At 42.7% G+C, this 21,412-nt stretch overlaps 1 protein-coding gene across 1 annotated transcript in view; it reads right to left on the reverse strand.

The window, feature by feature from the left end:
* LOC142182992 (cGMP-dependent protein kinase 2-like) overlaps nt 1–21,412 on the reverse strand; it is a 93,293-nt gene that overhangs the window by 45,161 nt on the left and 26,720 nt on the right. The window contains exons 2-9 of the mRNA XM_075257840.1: nt 20,247–20,846; nt 16,876–17,042; nt 14,857–14,970; nt 12,682–12,787; nt 11,635–11,698; nt 4,634–4,711; nt 1,294–1,388; nt 147–215 (exon numbers count right to left, since the gene is read on the reverse strand). Coding sequence (XP_075113941.1) covers nt 147–215; nt 1,294–1,388; nt 4,634–4,711; nt 11,635–11,698; nt 12,682–12,787; nt 14,857–14,970; nt 16,876–17,042; nt 20,247–20,707 — 1,154 coding nt within the window. The 5' untranslated portion in view covers nt 20,708–20,846. The remainder of the gene's footprint in view (nt 1–146; nt 216–1,293; nt 1,389–4,633; nt 4,712–11,634; nt 11,699–12,681; nt 12,788–14,856; nt 14,971–16,875; nt 17,043–20,246; nt 20,847–21,412) is intronic.

Consider the following 21,412-nt stretch of genomic DNA (forward strand, 5'->3'; position numbering starts at 1 on the left):
GGCCACCTGTCAGTCCACCACTAAAGTATTTATGGCCTATCTTAAGGGTAGGTCATAAAAAATAAATCCTGAACAACCCCTGTAAGAGGTAGTCAAATTGAAAATCCATGCAAATAGGAAGACGTAACTTCCAGAGAAACACTCACTCTCTGTCAATGACAAGGCACTGTGTGTCATCTTCTTCAGCTACGATGTTGGCAGAGCGGACATCCTCACTTAAAAAAGAACAGAATGAGAGAAAGGTCATTGGACATTTTATTAGCGTTGCTTTGAGTCTTTCAATCATCTTGTTATTGATCAAATGAGAAGAATGTAATGGAGAGAACGTGATTTAGAAATCTTACCCTCTCTCTAGTGACGCAAGTCTGACTGCATATGTGGTGGATTTTATATTTTCTAGTTATTTCTTACAGTTTGTAAATTTTTTGACATCCAAGAACATGACTTGTTGAGAAGCCACTATTGTATTTTTCTCGGAACATTCTTCTTCTCAATAATTTATTATATTCTCAATTGAATTTATTGAATATGTAGCAAGAAAAATGGACGCTAAAGAGGTTCATCCATGTACATAAGATAAAACATTACTAGGATGCACATAACTACATGATCATGGTCAACCACTGGGTATCCACTAGAGCAATGCTCTTGGATCAAATACATCGGACTTTGGCACCATCCAGTGATTTTGGCCAGACTGGTTGACTAATGAGTATGAAATCTTGTGATGGCATTTGTTTGGCATAAATTAGGAGAAAGAAGGGTAAATAGTGTTGGATATTCGATCGAATACCTCGCCGGCATAGGAATGCGTGTAATCGGCCAGACACCAAGGGGTTAAACGCTTTGAATATCCGATGCGTTTAACCCCTTGGTTTTTGGACGATTACACGCATTTCTATGCCGGCGAGGTATTCGATCGAATACTACTCGCTCAACACTAATGTCTAGCTTCTAGTTTGGGGCTCCAGAGACAGCAGTTGCATCCATGCTCTGGTGATCGAGAAGGCCCAAAGACCCCTTTACCACATAAGAAAACACTAAAATTGTAATTGGCATGTGGTAGTAATGGACCCTCTTACGCTTTTTACATTGGAGCCTCGAGTTATGCCTTTGACCAATCTTTAGTACTCTAAAATGTGGTAAGTGCCCCTTTTACCCCACAGAGAATGGAAAACTCACCCAAAGGTAGAAGGTTTTGGTGCTTTACTTGGTGCTTCTGAATTGTGGGACCCCAATGAAATAAATTTGGGGTAAATAAGGATATAGCCATGATAAAAGTATGACCTGTACCTTATTAATGCCTTCTCTCCAAAGTAATCCCCAACTCCTAAGGATTTGATTTCTTGAGGTTCTGTAGACCCTTCCACTGCTTGGGTCACACACACCTAGACAAAAGAAATCTTGAAGTCAGTAAATTGGTGAACCGAAACCTTTAACTTATTTGGATTCTCTCCCTATGACAATGGTCGGGGTGCACATTTTGTTAAATTTTTAGCTTGTTAATTTGTAATAAATCTACGATTAGAGATGAGCGAGCACTATTTGATCGAATACCTCCCAGCCATAGGTATTCGTGTAAGTGGCCGAACACCAAGGGGTTAAATGCATCGAATATTCAATGCGCTGAACCCCTTGGTGTTCGGCCGCTTATACGAATACCTATGGTGGGGAGGTATTCGATCGAATAGTACTCGCTCCTCTATCTACAATAAGTTCTAAGGCCATGACACAATGGTGCCCCACAGGGGCCTATAGTATTTTCCATTGCCAATTGAGCCATTACCGACATATGAAGCCGTTTCGGCAGCCACTGCCCTCCAATTGTACAGCTGTTTTGTTCTTTAATGAGCTGGTTTTATATTTCATCATTGAAGAAATCATCTTCGATGAGGAGAGCAGTTGCCAGATGAGCCTGCAACATATTGTTTACAAGGAATCCCGAGAGCCTGCACTTGCAGGTCTGTTCATGCCTATTTGGATCTTTTATTTTCATGTAGAAAAACCTCCTCAAACGCAACCAGACTCTTAATTACTGAAATGAGAAACTGGCGGATCCCTGGCAAAAGTCAGAGCCAACCACATTTAATTTGTATCAACACCAGAAGGGGCCGTGTTTCAGTATGAGCAGCTTAGAAAGTCGGCTCTAATTCCGATCACAGCCAGCAAATAGGTCTGCAGGAATGAAGGAGATTGCTATCTCATCCATTGTAATGATTAGCACAGCCGGAGCAGTGTGTTAGTAAACAAGGAGCAGCTCTAGCAGATGATGTCCTGTTGTTTCTGTACCCAGAAGACACCATTTCTATTTTGTCTGCCATCCACTGATACTGTACCATGTCGAAGGCAAGAGAACAAAAAGCAGACGCAATGGGCTATTTTTTAATGATTCTTCCTACTTACATATATAAAACTGGACATCATATTTGTAGACGGCCTCCAATGTTTATAATCTTAGGCTAAAGCCCTGCGTTGCCGAAAAACTGCTTTTTTGATGCAGCTTTTGCTTTGAGCCAAAGCCAGGAATGGATTGAGCAGATAAGGAAATATCTAGTAATCTCTTATACCTCTCCTAAGTATTGGTTTGGCTAAAAAACAAACAAAAAAAAACAGCAAAATCTGCAACAAAAAAGAAGCGTTTTCGCAAACTCTCAGTTCTTATTTTTAGGCAGATATTTGCGTTTGTTGTGTTCCAGCCCAAATTTTTTTTTTATTTTGCATTAAAAATGATCTATAAAATTCTACTAAGATTGCTGATACATCACTGATTTTTACTAATCAATTAGTTTTTATTTTATATTTTTTTGTAGCATTTTCTTTTCTTGACCTTATTATGGGGCAGTCCGTTGGTGGGGTTGATATTTTTAATCAACAAATTCTATGGAAGATTAGTGGCAGGGCTGTAGAGTGGAGATGGCAGGGACAGCGTACAAAGTGTGCTGTGAATATTTTGCAGGAGGGATGGGCGGTATACAAAACATACATTTCACCCCTGATGCACCTCCACATATATCCCCAAAGCCCTCTGAGACCATCCTATACAGTGTTGGCCAAAAGCATTGGCACCCCTGCAATTCTGTCAGATAATACTCAGTTTCTTCCAGAAAATGATTGCAAGCACAAACTCTTTGGTATTAATATCTTCATTAATAAAAACTGCTCCAGGTCCCTGAGATGTGAAGGGGGCCTTCTCCAAACTGCCATCAAGAGATCTCTCCACAGGTGTTCTATGGAATTAAGGTCTGGACTCATTGCTCGCCACTTTACAAGTCTCCAGTGCTTTCTCTCAAACCATTTTCTAATGTTTTTTGAAGTGTGTTTTGGGTCATTGTCCTGCTGGAAGACCCATGACCTCTGAGCGAGACCCAGCTTTCTCACACTGGGCCCTACATTATGCTGCAAAATTTGTTGGTAGTCTTCAGACTTCATAATGCCATGCACACGGTCAAGCAGTTCAGTGCCAGAGGCAGCAAAGCAACCGTCCACATCTAGGGAGATTAGCCACAGTTCCATGGGCTTTAAACTTCTTGATGACACTGCACACGGTAGCCACAGGAACATTCAGGTCTTTGGAGATGGACTTATAGCCTTGAGATTGCTCATACTTCCTCACAATTTTGCTTCTCAAGTCCTCAGACAGTTCTTTGGTCTTCTTTCTTTTCTCCATGCTCAATGTGGTACAAACAAGGAAACAGGACAGAGGTTGAGTCAACTTTAATCCATTTCAACTGGCTGCAAGTGTGATTTAGTTATTGCCACCACCTGTTAGGTGCCTCAGGTATGTAACAGGTGCTGTTAAATACACAAATTAGAGAAGCATCACATGATTTTTCAAACAGTACCAATACTTTTGTCCACCCCCTTTTTATGTTTGCTGTGGAATTATATCCAATTTGGCTTTTTGACAATTCTTTTTGTGGTTTTCCATTGAAGACAAATTAAATGAAGATAATAATACCAAAGAATTTGTGATTGCAATCATTTTCTGGAAGAAAATGAGTATTATCTGACAGAATTGCAGGGGTGCCAATACTTTTGGCCAACACTGTATTATTACCCCAATAGCCCATGATTTACTCCATATTATTCCTGCAATATTCTCTGATGCCCCTTCTGTATCCCCTAATGCTCCCCGATACTGATATTCTTCTCTAATGTGAAAAACAGATCTTTTGCAACATGTAAGGTCATCCTTAGGCAGGAATTAAGCTATAATTCAGTCCTATCTAGGCCATGGTGGCTAAGGGAACCTAAAGGCACCTCTGCCACATAAGTAGACATTGGTACTATAAATGACACATGCTACTGTAGTTGGGAGTAGAGATGAGCGAATAGTATTCGATCGAATATCTCGCTCCCATAGGAATGTGTGTAAGTGACCGAACACCAAGGGGTTAAGTGCATTGAATATTCACTGCGCTTAACCCCTTGTTGTTCAGCTGCTTGCACGCATTACTATGGGAGCGAGGTATTTGATCGAATACTATTAGCTCATCTCTAGTTGGGAGCCATATAACAAAGCTCAGGGGCTCTTTTCCATGGAGATGACTCACAAGAGTTAACATACAATGAATTGAGGCACCCGCTATGCATTTCACATCTAACATTTTGTCTCAATAGAATTCATTTTTACCTTTCCTTTGGCAATTATGAAGAACGTGTTGCCCTCTTCCCCTTCTCTGATGATATAATCCCCTTTGTCATAGAAGTCCTGTAGGATGGAAATGATAAGGTCGGATTCAGAGAAATGCAATCAGGAATAAAGTGAGTGGGTGATAATCAGGGGAACACAAGTTGTGCCGGCTGCATTGTCATTACGTCCAGGACCTTTGCCCCAGACTGTCCAGCTGCAGGGTACTTGACAATGGTCTTCTGACAGTACGCTTGGCGCCACGCACCTCCGGCAATCAGCTCACATAATTACCTTGATTGCAGTATTCACCTATTTTCTCACTTATGTTCCCAAAAAATAATATATTCAACAGATATTAAAATGAAAAGACATTGAAAGTCTAATTGCCGGAACATCTAAGTACAAAAACATTCCCCATAAATCTAGGAGTTATTCAGAAACGCGCTCCATCCTCAGCACCTGGTTTCCTACAACTTTGTTCCATTTTTTTCTTCTTTTTCTGCTTTTCTTTCTAAGGGTAAGTTCACACAGATTTTTGGTCAGGATTTTGAGGCTGCATCCGCCTCAAAATCCTGACCAAAAAGATGGCTCCCATTGAAATCAATCAGGAGTTTTTTTTTCCCCAGGAGCCGTTTCTTCCTGCTTCTGGAAAAAGTAGTGAGGTGCTCATTCTTCAAGCCGAGTCACCTCGCGATTCAGCCTGAAGACACTCCCTCCTCTGGACTAGGCCCATTCATTGGGCCTAATCCGGAGCAGATTGCGCGGCTGGATGCTGGTGCAGGGCACCGACTTTCAGTGGCGGCTACCCAGCTTTTGGTCCAGAATAGAGATGAGCAACTATTTGAAATGGCCGTTTCGAATGGCACGCACCCATAGGAATGAATGGACACAGCCAGCATGCAGGGGGTTAAGCGTCCGGCCACTGGCAAAGTCTGCGTGCTGACCACTTCCATTCATTCCTATGGTTGCGTGCTATTTGAAACTTCACCTCAGGTTCTGGACCAAAAATCGCTGTGTTAACTTACCCTAAATGTATTACATTGTATATTTCTAAAAGTCTAGTTATTTAACACGAGTCTACCACCTCCCCAAGTATATGCAACTCCTACCACCAACTTACAGAGCACAGATTTGGAGAAAAAAAAACACAAAACACATTGACGTCTTATACAAAGGAGGCAATTGGTGCACTGGGGCGGGCTTTTAGCCCTGGGAGCAGTGCTCTTATCCCAAAGACCCTAAGTTAATCCTCCCAATGTTATGACATCACTCCTCCTACTAGAGCAGTGCTCTCAGGGCTGAAGCTCCTCCCCCAGTGCACCTACTACCTCATTTGAAGGTTTATTTTTCTCCAAATATATAAAAATAACATACATAAAGCAATGGTGTTCATCACTGCAATGTGCTCTGTAATGTGGTGGTGATAGTTGCATATGCTTGGGGAAGGTGTAACACAACAACACAACAATATTTCCATGAAAATTTAAGTTTCCTCATTACCTCTGTTTATGAATGCTTTTTATACCGGACACCTTCCTACAACTTTATTTTCTTCTACTTTTCTCCCTTTCAAATGTATTGTTATATCCTTTTACCACCAATTATACCCTATATACCACCAACCTTAAAACAAACATCAAGTGCAACGTTAAAGAATAGCTAGGAAAGAAGAGGTACAGCTGTCTCCCTATCTAGGAACATGAATCCTAATGCCCTCACCTCTAATCAGACCTGCCATGAGCCCAGCAAATGTCTTAAAGGGGTTGTCCAGTCTCAGCAAATAAAGGTTATTGTTTCTATAATGAAAAGTTCTAAAATTTTCCAATATATTTTCTGGCATGAGTCCTACAGAAAATGGCGTAGGTTTCCATCCTGGCACAAGCTTCAGTTATGGAAAGGCTGGAGCCTCCGATAAATCAGGCCTTGTGTGTTAAGCCCTTTATTAAATCTGACCCACTGTATTATAAATCTCCATAAACACAGCAGAGAGGGGGAAGGATTTATAATACTTGGACTGCCAAACGTCAAAAAGAGATCAGTGTGTTGCGAAAGCGGTTTGCAGGCCCCCCTTCTCTCTGTGGGCTCCTTGGTAGGTACACCATTGGTCATAAGATCAGGGCCGCCATCAGGAATTTTGGGGCCCCATACAGCCTAAGTGTCTGGGCCCCCCCCCCTCCCCTGCCATTTTTGCTTTGCGCGCCGCGGGAAATTTAGCCCCACCCACTGTTATGTTGACTCCGCCCACTCATTAATTTTCCATTTGCCCGCACACTGTATAATCCTCCTACAGTCACCCGTAAATTATATGTCCCCCTCCGTCTCTCCCCTAGCTTCATCTGCCCCCAGATTCATGTCCCCTCCATCTCTGCCCCCAGATTCATGTCCCCCCATCTCCATACCTCCCAACTTTTGAAGAACTAAAAGAGGGACAAAATGTGTGGCGCGCTTAGCGCGCCGCAGCAAATTTAGCCCCGCCCACTTTTGTGTTGACTCCGCCCACTCGTTAATTTTTCATGTGCCCGCACACAGTATAATCCTCCTACAGTCACCCGTAAATTATATGTCCCCCCTCTATCTCTCCCCCAGTTTCATATACACCCTTCATCTGCCCCCAGTTTCATGTCCCTCTTCCATCTCTGCCCCTAGATTCATGTCCCCACATCTCTGCCCCCAGTTTCATGTTCCCTCCATCTCTGCCTCCAGATTCATGTCCCCCCAGATTCATGTCCCCCCTACATCTCTGCCCCAGATTCATGTTCCCCCAGATTCATGTCCCCCCTCCATCTCTGCCCCCAGATTCATGTCCTCTCCATCTCTGCCCCCAGATTCATGTCCCCACATCTCTGCCCCCAGATTGATGTCCGCTCCATCTCTGCCCCCAGATTCATGTCCCCACAGTGTCATGTCGTCCCCTCCTTCATCTGCCCCAGTGTCATTCCGTCCTCTCTTTCATCTGCCCCCAGATTCATGTCCCCACAGTGTCATGCCGTCCTCTCTTTCATCTGCCCCCAGATTCACGTTCCACCTCCCCATTAAACTTACCTTCTCCTCCGCTCCCTCGCCGCTCTCTGCGCGTCTCTCTCGCTGACACATATGCGGCTGAAGCGAGGAGCTGACATGTGTCAGCTCCTCGCCTCGCTGCTGCCGCCTCTCTCCCTGACGCTGACATGTATGTGGCTGAAGCGAGGAGCTGACCTGTGTCAGCTCCTCATTTCGCCGCTGCCGCCTCTCTAGCTGACACATATGCGGCTGAGCCGGGTTCCGGCTCAGCCTCATATGTGTCACCAAGAGAGGCGGCAGCGGCGAAGTGAGGAGCTGACACAGGTCAGCTCCTCGCTTCAGCCGCATATGTGTCAGCGAGACAGGCGGCAGCGGCGAAGCGAGGAGCTGACCTGTGTCAGCTCCTCGCTTCAGCCGCGTTATGTGCTCAACTCAGATCTGCGTCCTCTGGACGCAGATCTGAGTTGAAACAGGACATATAATGACTGCTGCCGGCGCCAGGGGGCCCGGGCCCCCCCCATTTTAAAATTTGGCCGGGCCCCTGACGCCAGTAGCAGTAGTACTGGCCTATCGGCGGCCCTGCATAAGATTAACTAGGGTTGAGCCGATCTTGAGATTTCAGCATCGTTTTTAAAATCCGCTTTCCGATCATTTTCCATCCGAACCCAATCCCGATCCTAATGCAAGTCAATGGGATTTTTTAATGATCGAAAATTGGATTTTAAAAACGATCCTATTCACTGCACAGCGTGGAGGTAAAAAATTGAAGGCTTTAATTTTTGGATTCCACGCTATGATGTAGTGATTAAAATATCCACTGGCTACTTAGTCCCCCCTGCTGTCCGGTTACCTGCACAGAACGGCTGCTGCCTCCCCTCCCGATGTGTACGCCACTTCCCTGAGCTCTGGCCTGTTGTTCTCCGTCCTTTTTCTCCTCTCTCATTCAGACGCTGGCAGAGCGCCTTCTAGTGAATCACTCACATCTCCCCGCTCTGTACCCGCCCACACTCTCCTAAGCCACAACAATCTCCGCCTACTCCCAGCATCAGTAACACTACCCTAGGGAGGCGGGGGTGTGCACAGCACTCTGCTGGTGTGTAAATGAGAGGAGAGAACCAAGAATAATGGCATGGAGCTCCGGGGAGCGGCAGCGGTTCTATGCAGGTAAGTTACAGTTAAGTTAAGTTGCAGGTAAGGGTTGAGCGATCGGGATCAGAATTCCATTCCCGATCTTTTTTAGGCAGGATCGGAACCCAATTGTGATCATGAAATTTACTTGATCGCCGATCGGGATCCAATCCTGATTGCTCAACCCTAAAGATTACTTATTAATAAAGCAAAAAAAAAAAAAAAAAAAACACGTAACTTGGGATGAACCATTAAAATTGGTTTTGGCAATATGTCTACATACATACTATGGAGGTTGTCCCATGAAATATATCCTATAGATGCTAAATGACTATGGTACTTCACTATAGCACATCTATAGTATATATGTATGTATATATGTGCATTTCTATTTGGAGAGGATGCATATGACTGTCTAATCCCTGAGCACATAAGAACAGTATATATAAATTCCGATCAGCCACCCATTCACTGGATTATTACAAGTCTCTGCTGGAGAATGAGTCATTTGCTCGGTAAGGGACAAACAATTAGTCAGGCTTTGCCGCTCGCACCAGCCACTAAATCGTGATTGCTCTTTATTCTTAATGAGGAGTTTGCCGACTTTGTGCAGTGTCAGCACAGACACTCATCTTCACTCTATGAACACTGAAATTTTAATCACATTTCTTCCTACAGTCTGTTAAATAATCTAATTTACTAATGACTTAGGGACAAGTGAGGCCTATAGGTGTCTTCTCCCACCCCAGAGAGAGCCCAGACTGCTTTGATTCATTACACTCATTTTATGGGAATCTGAGAACCCAGTGTGCACTGCAATAGTGTAAATATATAGTGCTTAAAGGCAATGTCTCACATATTAAATTGTGTTCTATTCATTAGATGCGAGTCTATGGAAGATAAATTATGTTTATGTTCTGTTTTATAATTTATTTTTACACACGCCATTTGGGAGGGGGCCATATGGAAGGTGTACACCTGCTTTCTGTATGGTCTATACAGACAGAGCAGCAGAGTGTGCGCGCTTTATAGCTGCTGCAATAAACGGGAGCTATCAAAGACCATGTTTTATCAAGGGAGATACATACACAGCCTTAGGGTGCATGCACACTACGTAACGCCGGGCGTGTATGAGAGCCGTACACGCCGGCGTTACAGCAGGGCTGCCGAACACTTCCCATTCACTTCAATGGGAGCGCTCGTAAACGCCGCTGTTACGAGCGCTCCCATTGAAGTGAATGGGAAGTGTTCGGCAGTCTGCCGTAATGCCGGCGTGTACGGCTCTCATACACGCCCGGCGTTACGTAGTGTGCATGCACCCTTAGGGTGGGTTCACTCCTGCGCTCGGTCTCCGCTTTCAGGTTTCCATCTTTTGCCCAATAAACTGGACAGGAGACGGAAACCGGCAGTCAGTTTTCAAACCCATTCATTTGAATGGGTTTGCAAAGTGTCCATCCGTGAGCGTCGTCTGCTCTCTGCGGCGAAACCGTTAACTTGCGCCCATGTCTGCCTTGTGTCATTCTTCTGGGTTTCCGTCCTCAGCCCCAGAAAAACTAGACATGGGACGGCTTTGCAGAATGGGAAAGTCGGACATGCAGGACTGTGTCCGGCCAAAAAAAAAAAAAAAAAATTGTTTCCCAGAGGAGAGACTGCAGGCGGTGGTTACCGGTGGTTACCTTTAAAATGAGTGAAGCCGTCCCGTGTCCAGTTTTGCGCGGGCTGAGGATGAAAACCTGGCGGAATGACACAGGGCGGGTACGGGAGCAAGTGTGGATGCCCCCTTAGCTAATGGGGCTCAACTGTTTCCGTAAGTCCAACCACCTGATTTGGCTGCAAGTGGGATCATGGGAGGCCAGAAATGGTTTAGAAACAAGTGTGCTCGGACCACGTTCTGTGGATATGCCATAAATGTCAGTCTCCGGACAACCCCTTTAACGCCAGAGCTGAAATGCACACTGTGAGAACTCTCTGACTTGTAACAATGAAGGCTCACGCACACAATGATATTGTAACTCACTGCATGAGCCGTGTTCTAATATGTTCTAGTAGTGTTCTAGTATGACCATTATCAAATCCCTTCCTTAAAGATCAGCAAATCTTCTTCTGAAGGTCTGTCCTGATCTCTAGTAGGGTCTTATGGTTAATGCAAGAAGCCTTAATAGATACGTGTGTGTGAGCCATAATATTCTATCTAGAGGTAATATACTGGGGCAAATTTATGGCCATTAGGGTTGAGCTGATCTTGATATTTCAGGATCGATTTTAAAACCCGATTTACAATCATTTTCCATCTGATCGCGATTGTGAAATTTACTCGATTGCCGATCGGAATCCAATCTTTTCCGATCCCAATCGCTCAACACTAATTACTTTAAGTTTATGGAGTAGGGCTGAGCCGATCTTGAGATTTCAGGATCGATTTTAAAATCCGATTTCCTATCATTTTCCATCCGATCCTGATCGTGAAAGTTACTTGATTGCTGATCGGAATCTGATCTTTTCCGATCCCTCAACCCTAATGGCCATTGACATACCAATTATGGCTGACAACCAGACAGTAAATTCCGCTACTACAAAAAAGAGAAGCAGAAATGACCTTGATATACGTGAAACTAGGCATACGACAAATCATCCCAAATATCTCAATTGGTGCCCCTCCAATGTGTTCCCTTCTGCTACATAGCATCAACATGTTGCAATTCTATAAGTAATGTAAAATTGGAGTACAACTGTGCATATACTCTATGCCGTATATAGTCCTGGAACCAAACAATGAAACGTCATGTTACGTTGCAGTACTGCACTGCAGATGTCCTTTCTACATAGAGTATAAGACAAGCCATTACTGAATGCTAGTGTCAGTAAATACGTACCACTTCCAGGCAGTCTACTATCTTGGAAAGCTTTTCCTCAGGTAAATCTTTTAATAGTGAAACACTGGGAAGAAAAATGCGTTAAAAACAGTTATATTCTTGGAACAAGCATTTGGAATATATTCTGACAGCTCTGTGATACATTCGCCACGTCTTGTCTCTGGTAATAAAGATTGTTCTCCTACTTTCTCCCAGTAATGGAAGTTGCCCACACTTCTTAATGACTTCCTTAGAGTCAGCAGTGCCGAGTGTAAGACATTACATCTCCCTGGCACATGACTGGTAATAGACGCTGACTCCCTGTGTCCCAGATACATAAAGATTATCCATAGTCTTCCCCTGCTAAGTGTCCCTTTATGGTTGAGTGCCTCGAAATAGTCAGAAGTGCATTTAGGGAATTGTTCTTTTTGCCTTTAGGGGTCATTTAAGTAATCGACGTGTAATTCGATTACAATACCATTCCTCAATCTTAGATTTGCATTAGTGGAATAGTAATGGAAGAAGCCATACTTTCCTTAGAGTCTGGTATAGCTAGCTTCAAGACTGTGGAAAGATTAATATATCATCTGACAGTTTACAGATAATGGCAGCTATGAACTGCTACAACTTGCAGAAAGGAAATGAAGTAAGCGCAAGAGTTCATTACCGGATGCGCAGGCAGCAATATCAGACGCTATATTTAATCTTACAGTGTACATTTCTATACCGGAGTCTTCGTTCAGAATCTGTTGCAGTGTCCATCTAAAAAGTCCTGCAAGAACAACTGTCTCGTAAGTTAACAAGAATAGACACCCAACGGACATCTGATGGACCACGTTATAGTCGATGGGGACCCTCGGGCAATATAATGTAACATATTGTTTGATATGTTATTACATTAGCTAAAGGTGAACATACAGTCTCAATAACAGGGCGTTCCACAGTGACCTCCAGCGTTCTTGGTGCATTGTTAGACTTTATATAAGGTTCTCAGCTCACTACAATTTTGGTCTTATTTTAGAACACAAAAAATGCAAGGCTTGTGTGAACAAAATTGTATGAAATTACCTGCGAAGAAAGCTGAAATATTCCTGATGCTGAGCCTGTGCTGAACTCATCATAATGTTCTGGAAAACCTGCCTGTCCAAGACCCAAATCTTGGCGTCTGTTACAGCTGAAAAAAAAAAAAAAAAAATGCAACATATTAGTCACAGAAAATTCTATTCTTAGATGCCAATGCAATGTATAAATTCAATACACCACATTTATTATGTACTTGGGGTTTTTTGTACCATGCTTGATAAGGAGATGTGACTTATGAGGCCTCAACGTGTGCCAAAATTGTGCCAAATTTTGCAGCAAGGTAACCTATAAAGGTGGTGTAAAGTTGACACTTTCAAAAGATACACCAATTTTTTTTTTAGCATCCACCATGAGTCACTTCCATAATTTTGACGACTCTTTAGACTGTCTTACATATTGTAATACTAGATATATATATATATATATATATATATATATATATATATATATATATATATATATATATATATATATATGAGGAACAATCCCATCATCAACACAAATGACTGAAGTGCCAAAGGCCACAGGTAATGGGGGCAGAAGCCAAAGGCCACAGGTAGCAGGGACAAAAGCCAAAGGCCACAGGTAGCAGGGACAAAAGCCAAAGGCCACAGGTAGAAGGGACAAAAGCCAAAGGCCACAGGTAGAAGGGACAAAAGCCAAAGGCCACAGGTAGAAGGGACAAAAGCCAAAGGCCACAGGTAGAAGGGACAAAAGCCAAAGGCCACAGGTAATGGGGACATAAGCCAAAGGCCACAGGTAATGGGGACAGAAGCCAATGGCCACAGGTAATGGGGACAGAAGCCAATGGCCACAGGTAACAGGGACAGGTGTCAAAGGTCATGGGTAGAAGGAATGGGAGCCAAATACCAACCAGGAGCAGAATCACAACAGGTAACAGGGACAGATGTCAAAGGCCACAGGTAACAGTGACAGAAGTCAAAAGGCCATGGGTAGCAGAGACAAGAGCCAAAGGCCAACAGGGAACACAATCAAAACAGGAATCAAAATCAGACTAGGATATAAGACATAGCAGACAGACTCCTGCATCAGACAACAAAGAAACATGCATGCAAAAGACCAAAAGCAGGAACTTAGCCTACATTCACATGAGAGAAGACAAGGAGACCGGGATTGGCAGCAGGAAGTTTGCAGGTGCAAACACATCAAAATGACAGGAGTGCACACACGCACGTAGTCAGAAGTGTGTGGCTAGTTTAAAGTTGGCCATACACATTAGATTTTAGACTGCCATCACTTGTCTGAAACAAACTGTGGTTGATTGTTCGCATGACCAATTGTTACAGAGAAATGGAACAAATTCTAAAGATGGATCCAAAATCGGACACAGATAGAATCTGATAAACCCTATTGATTCTAAGGGAGTTTGATAGGTATCCGTTATGGTACCAGCATGGTCTCCATTAGTGATCCCCTTACATACATGGTCATATTGCAGGTGTTAGTGCTCTATGGATATGTAGTAGGAATGTATGTAGACTTCTATGGGCATTCCTGTCATTGACTTGAATATGATGTTTTGCTAGCAGGGCTGTAGATTTTGAGCCAGTCACGAATACGTTACTGACTTGGCTTCAAAATATAATTAATATCATATAATATAATAGTATCATTATTCGAATGCATAGCTTGCTGCATATTACAAAGCATAGTGTTATCATGTTAGACTATTCAATTACTTTATAACAACTTTACTATTCAATATATACAGTAGGTCTGCAGTAAAGTTAGCCTTCTCCAAAAATACATATAATTATACATAATCATGTTGCCATCGATATCCATAAGACAACAATACTGTGCTCCACTAATAAAGCCATCTCCTACATGGAGCGAATGCTAATGTACCTCCAGCCTAATGATCTCCGTTCTATAACCACATAAAAGCGTCAGCGCTGCGTTTTTTTATTATTTTTTTTAATTTTTATTAAAGTATGTGCTTTTTACCGGTGAACCAAAAAAATCCATGTTTTGTTTCTTCGAGAAGGTTAATTAAAATCAAATAAGATGTGATGAACAATGTTATGGGAATTACAACTTAATGAAAAAATAAAAGGCTAGCGGGCCCAGATATGGCTGATATATTGTTTATGGTATTTTTTATGTGGAGTATGATTATGGTTTGCCGATGACTCATACCTTTCACTGTGGCTGTTCTCTTGCAGTTGTAGAGAATTGCTAATTCCCCAAAAGCAGTCCCAGGATGCATCTGCCCAAGCAGTCGACTGTTCTGAATAACGTCAAGCAAGCCCTCTGCAAGGATGAAATAATCACGTTAACCGGCAAGAATTTTTCAACCTCTGTGGTTTTAACTGGAACCAATATTTTGTATCTGCACAAGGAAGAAATATCGGACAACAGAACTCAAGCGTGCTATTAAGATAATGCAGTCGCTGTATGTAAAATAACCTAGAACCTCAAAATTCCTAAAATTAAGATGTCAAGAATCTTTTTCCCGTGACATCATTGCGCCATAGCACCGGCATAAATAATAGCTATTACCAGTAGTGGTCCTGCTATGATTCGGCCTTTTGCCCATTTAGTGTAGCACTAAGCAGGTACAATAACAATGGTAGCTCCACTATGAGTTATGTTGCCACTGCCACCAATACATATATTTTATCCATCGTAGAGGGATAATAAATACTACCAGGACAAGGGTTGAGCCGATCTTGAAATTTCAGGATCGTTTTTAAAATCCAATTTTCGATAATTTTCCAGCTGATCCAGTTTGTGAAATTTACTCGATCACCGATCAGGATCTGATCTTTCGCGATCCCGATCACTCAACCCTATTCATGATATATACATGAATAGGGTTGAGCTGATCTTGAGATAACCTCTGACCTCGGACCCGCCGGAAAAGATCAGGATCGGAATTCCGATTGCGAAATTTAGTCATTTGTCGATTGGAATCCAATCTTTTCTGATCCCGATCGCTCAACCCTAACCAGGACTGCAGTGACAAGTCTGCTATGATTCAGTTTACTCCTTTTTTAGGTAGACAACTGGAAAGGGGGTTGGAATGGGGTTGGGTGGGCATGGAGGAGAAAGGTAATGAGTGGAAATTCATGTCAATCACTGGGTTTCACGGACTCTGCAATGTAAAAACAGGCAAGTACGACTCGGAAATCCAAATGAATTTCTCATGGTACTAGTTATATTGCAGTATATTGTGCTAACGTGATCCTACTGTAATGTTAAAGGGAGTCTACTACCTTCCCCCAAGTATATTCAACTGTCACCACCATCTTACAACGCACATTACAATGATAAATAACATGTCTCTGTTATGTATATCAATTTTGAAGTCTTATGCAAATTAGTTTGTGTACTAGAGGCGGGCCTTCATCCCTGGCAGTACTGCTCTCATCACACAGACCTCTACCATCTCCTGCCTGCTCCACTCCAAGCAGTGACAGTTGATCCTCCCCATCACCCATCCTACTTGAGCAGCAAGAGCACTCTCAGAGCTGAAGGCCCGCCCCCAGTGCACCACCTGCCTAATTTGAAGAACACTTCAAAGATGTTTTTCTCCAATTCTATAAAAGTGACACTGTTACAATTCATGTACTCTGTGGTAGACGTTGAATATGCTTGGGGGAAGGTGGAAGACTCCCTTTAAGGACCGATTCTGTAGACACAATCCTAAAGCCCTTTTCAGCTCATTTACATAAGAATAAAATGCTGATTTACATGAAAATAAAGCAGAAATGCAGAATAAGAAAGGCATCTTTGGTATCAGACAAATGACAGTACCTTGTGGGGCGGCTTCTACACTTTCCAATTTTCCTGATGGCAGGTACACGTTAATAATCGGAGATGCTTAATGAGATATATTAAAGTTTTTTTTTTTTTTCTTCTTCTGTACTATATAGGGTTGAGCTGATCTTGAGAATTCAGGATCGAAAAATCGGATTTTAAAATCGATCATTTTGCAGCCGATCCCAATTGCTCAACCCCAGTAATGAAATATTTATGAATAGGGTTCAGCCGATCTTGAGATTTCAGGATTGTTTTTAAAATCCGATTTTTGATCATTTTCCAGCCAATCCCGATCGTGAAATTTGCTCGATTGTCGATCGGTATCCGATCTCTCCCGATCCAGATTGCTCAACCCTATTCATATATTAAAAGAAAACTCTACCCATTTCTTACCTGCTAGAACATAGAGATGGTTTCCTGCTGCACCTTCTTGTATGACTAGCTGTGATTGGCTGTACACCCGCTCATACATACAGTCCACCATCCTCCGAACATGCGACGCTTCCAGCTGTCTTAAGAAGTCATTACTCATGATGGCTCCCGTGATCAACTTCTTAGCACTGGGGATACAAGTGTATTGTTCATTGTTACCTTCTTCGCACAAATTAACAACATAGTTATTATACCGCCATGGCAGTACAATTAAAAAAACAACAACATCTGCTTAAGATATGACTAATCCTTGTAATGGAGGGCCCGAAAGAAATGTATCCACAGCAAATGTAAATATTTGTGCTGTTTCTTTGGCGCAGCGGAGGATAAATGTCATTGCGAATATCATTTTCTCACCAGTCTGCCTGAGGACCGGAGGAACGGAATATATTCCGATGTGTCTCCCCATGGGACGCTGCACCCAGTAATCATTTTAAGACAAAGCCTCTAATATTCGCTTCCATATTTCCAAGTGATAGGAGAAAATTGTTTTGTTAGCCAGTGAAATAATTCCGAATGGTTTCCTCGTGGGAGTTTGCCCGTCTGGCATTTTAGAGGATGATCATTAATGTCGTATCGGAGAAGCTCAGCGGTAATGTAACCTTTTAGCATCCAGCTAATTGTTTCTCAATCGGAAGGGCGACGCGTTGACAATGGATGATGGGAACTGCTGGGAAATTAGTGTCTTAATATTAATATTTGTCAGGGACAGATTCATTTTTTACTGAACATTTTGTTTTGCCAATCCATAAAATTTCTCGGTGAAAAAAAATGTATTCACTGCACAGCGGTCGCTGATTAAAGCTTTCCTTGTATTGAAAAGCGGCGGGTGACAAGGGATTTTTCAGGGACCTTTGATGTGACAGCACTGTAGTTTCTGCAGTCAAAACTGCAAGATAACCTTTGGCATTGTAGTCAAAGCAGTAAGTAACAATTAATGTACATGCGGTGCCATTATTAATGCACTTGGTGCTTCCTGAGATTTGATCATACAATGTATACCGCACCTGCACAGTGCTGACAACTACACTTCCATGACACCTAAGGAGTCCCTACAAAACCACAAGGTTATAGTATCACTGTAATAATATTACATCAAGGAAATACTCACTATGCAACTCCCTAATATACTGTAAGCTGGATCCAAACATTGAGGTTGATTTTAAAAGGGGTCATCCAGAACCCATCAATTTTTTTTTATATTGACAACTTTTTTGCAGATCTGGCATCAGCATCTGATCAGTGACGTACTTCATACCAAACTACTGCCAAGGACAGCGTCATAAGCACCTCTGCTCCTATTCAAGTAATAGACACTATTCAGTAGATGGCTCTGGTCCTGTTACTTGAATAGGAGTAGATCTACTTCCACCATAGGTCCGGTTCACATCGGCATTCGGTAATCGAATTCGGGGAGTCTGCATGGGGACTCCCCAAATGGAATACCAAATGCATTGGCAAGCAGAGAGCTTATGAAAGCACATGGACCCCATAGATCATAATGGGGTCCGTGTGCTTTCCATGCGGTGTCCACATGGAACATGCAGACAGAAAAGTACTACGAACGGAAATCACACGGACCCTATTATAGTCTATAGGGTCCATGTGTTTTGACTGCTAACTGCTTGAAATGCATTCTCCATGCAGACTCCCCAAACTGATTACCGAATGCAGATGTGAGCCAGCCCCATCCACAGCAGGAGCCCCCCACACCTGAAGATGACTGGAACACCTGATTAATGTAGGGGTCCAGGTTTGAAGAACCCCACTGATCAGATCTTATGGAAAGATCATATAAAATAAAATAAAAAAATAAGTGTTGGAGCCTGGAAACCCCTTTGATTTACTTGAATGTCTACTCCAAATCTTAAATTGTGGAGAAATTCGGTCAAATAGTTTCCGTTGCCCTATTTGCGAGGTGGATATAATATGGGGAGAAAAGCGGAGCGCTGTGATGTATAGGTTTATATGCTTTGAAGCAAGATTTCTAATGAAAAGCAGAGAAGATCTTGACAGGACTCCTAGGAAAGATGTGAGAGTCCCGATTACCCCACGCATACATAGTGATTGTGATTGACAGACTCATATGTACACCACTGATACAGGGAATGCTGTCAATCACTATGTGTGTGGGTGGAGTCATCAGGATGCTGACTGTCTCTCCTAGGAGTCATATCAGGACTGTTTACTTAGAAACATTGTTTCCAATCACATTCACTTCTATATAATGGAGCTTACTTTCTTTCCCTCTATTATATTCTGTTGCCAGATAGTATGACAGAAATCACCTAACAGGAAATCCAGTAGAACTCCATTATGGATCTCTAGAAGCCCCTAAAAATTGCAGTTGCTGGTATGGAGTTTAGCCCAAAATTCTCTGAATTGCCATACATATTACCATCACCAGTGAAGACATTCTTGCAAAATGGTAATATACCACTCTGGGAGCAGATAGTGGCAGATATTGATGACCCATCCCCCTAATAGGTCATAAGTATCAGATTTGTGAGTGTTCTGGCACCCACAACACACACTGATCAGCAAATATCTGCACAGTAGCAGACAGCTCAATAAACGTTATAGATGTCATGATGTGCTTTTGCAGCTCTCAATGGCAGTAACTTGGCATAGCCATCTGCTTCTGACTCCATACACTATACAGATCAGGTATCCTACACAGCAGCCACGGAGCTGAACAATCCCTTTAAGGGTTAGTCTAGACATAGCAGTATGTCATCACTTGATCAGTGCTGATCTGTCCACTGTAGAGTTGAGCCCATCTTGAGATTTCAGGATAGTTTTCAGCTGATCCTTATCGCGATTGTGAAATTTGCTCGATCGCCGGTCGGAATCCATTCTCTCCCGATCGCTCAACCCCATTAATGATATATACACGAGTAGGGTTGAACCAATCTTGAGATTTCAGGATCGTTTTTAAAATCTGATTTTTGATAATTTTTCAGCCGATCGCGATCGTGAAATTTGCTTGATTTCCAATTGGGATCTGATCCCGATCGCTCAACCCTACTCCACTGAGTGTCCTGTGATTCGATGAAGGGTCCATTGCACTCTGTCAATGCCAGTGTCATCCAGCCATTGCTCATGTACTACAGCTCAGCTCCTGGGACTGTAATAGAGCAGAATTGCAGATATGGTTGGACCCCCAGAATTAACAAGTGATATCATATCCCAGCAATATCCATTCACTATTGTAACTTAGACCATACTGAAACTCAAGTCCTCAATTAATTTTAGTATTTTTGTAGAGAACCTCAAATTCCTGCTGGGAAGAACATACTTAGATAAAGTACATACAAGCACTGAGGTCTTACCTTGAATCTTTACGGACACAGGTGACATCTGGGTTCTGACAACTGGGATTGTAATAATGCCGGGACGTTGGTTCAGCTGACACTCCTTCCTTGGCTTTCTGACGCCGGTGGGTATCAGGGGCTTTCTCATTGTACTGAGCAGGCCCTTGGTTTATAACACTTAGAAGCTTTTTCCTCTGACTTCCCTTTGGAGACAATTGGATGTTGTAGCCAATGGCGTCCTGTAATTTATCTATCTGAACGGATTTTGTTTCCAGTTCCTTCTCCAGCTGTCTGATTTTCTCATCCTTTTCTTGCAGCTCTTTCCATCTCTGCCTGAGTTCTTCTTCTAGAAGCAGCACCGTCTCCTGCAGTTTAGTAAAGGCCCCAGAGGAATGTTCTCTCCTCCTAGAGGAGAGGCAGCTATCCTCCCTTCGCGGGGCTCGGATAGTTCCATTTCCCATGCTGTTCTGATTGTACATCCCGGAGGAATGGTACTTTGCTCAGTAATTGCTACTTAGAGGTCTGATCTTCTCATGACTCCCAAAATGTTGGTTATAATGGAGTATATATGCAGATTACATCGCCATGTGTACAATGGATGTAAGATCTTATCATAGCCTAAATAGCAAAAAGAAAACAAAGACTCAGAATCGCATTGCTCATATTGCAGAATACTTTATACTGACAGTATGCTTGCATTGACAGCTTTACCAATAATAGACATTTACTAAGGTGAGAAGATCTAAGTATGGTCATTGTGTCCATCAAGTTCAACCAAGGGATGGGAAAGGTCAACACACTTTGGGAAGTCTAGCTTCTTGTATGTCTTCACCTTGATTTTAAGGGGTTATGCCACTAAAATTTTATATCAACTATCCGTAGTAGAACACAACACAATGAATGTGCCCACTCCATTCACTTCAATAGGAACTCCCATTGACTTAAATGAAATGTAGGCACTAGAGATGAGCGAACAGTAAAATGTTCGAGATTCGATATTCATTTCGAGTAGCCCCTCAATATTCGACTAATCGAATCGAATAGCGAATCCTATTATACTCTATGGGGGGGGGGGGGGGGAATGCTCGTTTCAGGGGTAGGCAACGTTCAACCAAATTACATTTACCAAGTCCACGAGTGAGGGCCGGCTGGATCCTCCGAGACGTCTTCTCCGTGCAGCGTCC

The sequence above is a fragment of the Leptodactylus fuscus genome, chromosome 10 (assembly GCF_031893055.1).
Source record: "Leptodactylus fuscus isolate aLepFus1 chromosome 10, aLepFus1.hap2, whole genome shotgun sequence".
Taxonomy (NCBI): Eukaryota; Metazoa; Chordata; class Amphibia; order Anura; family Leptodactylidae; genus Leptodactylus; species Leptodactylus fuscus.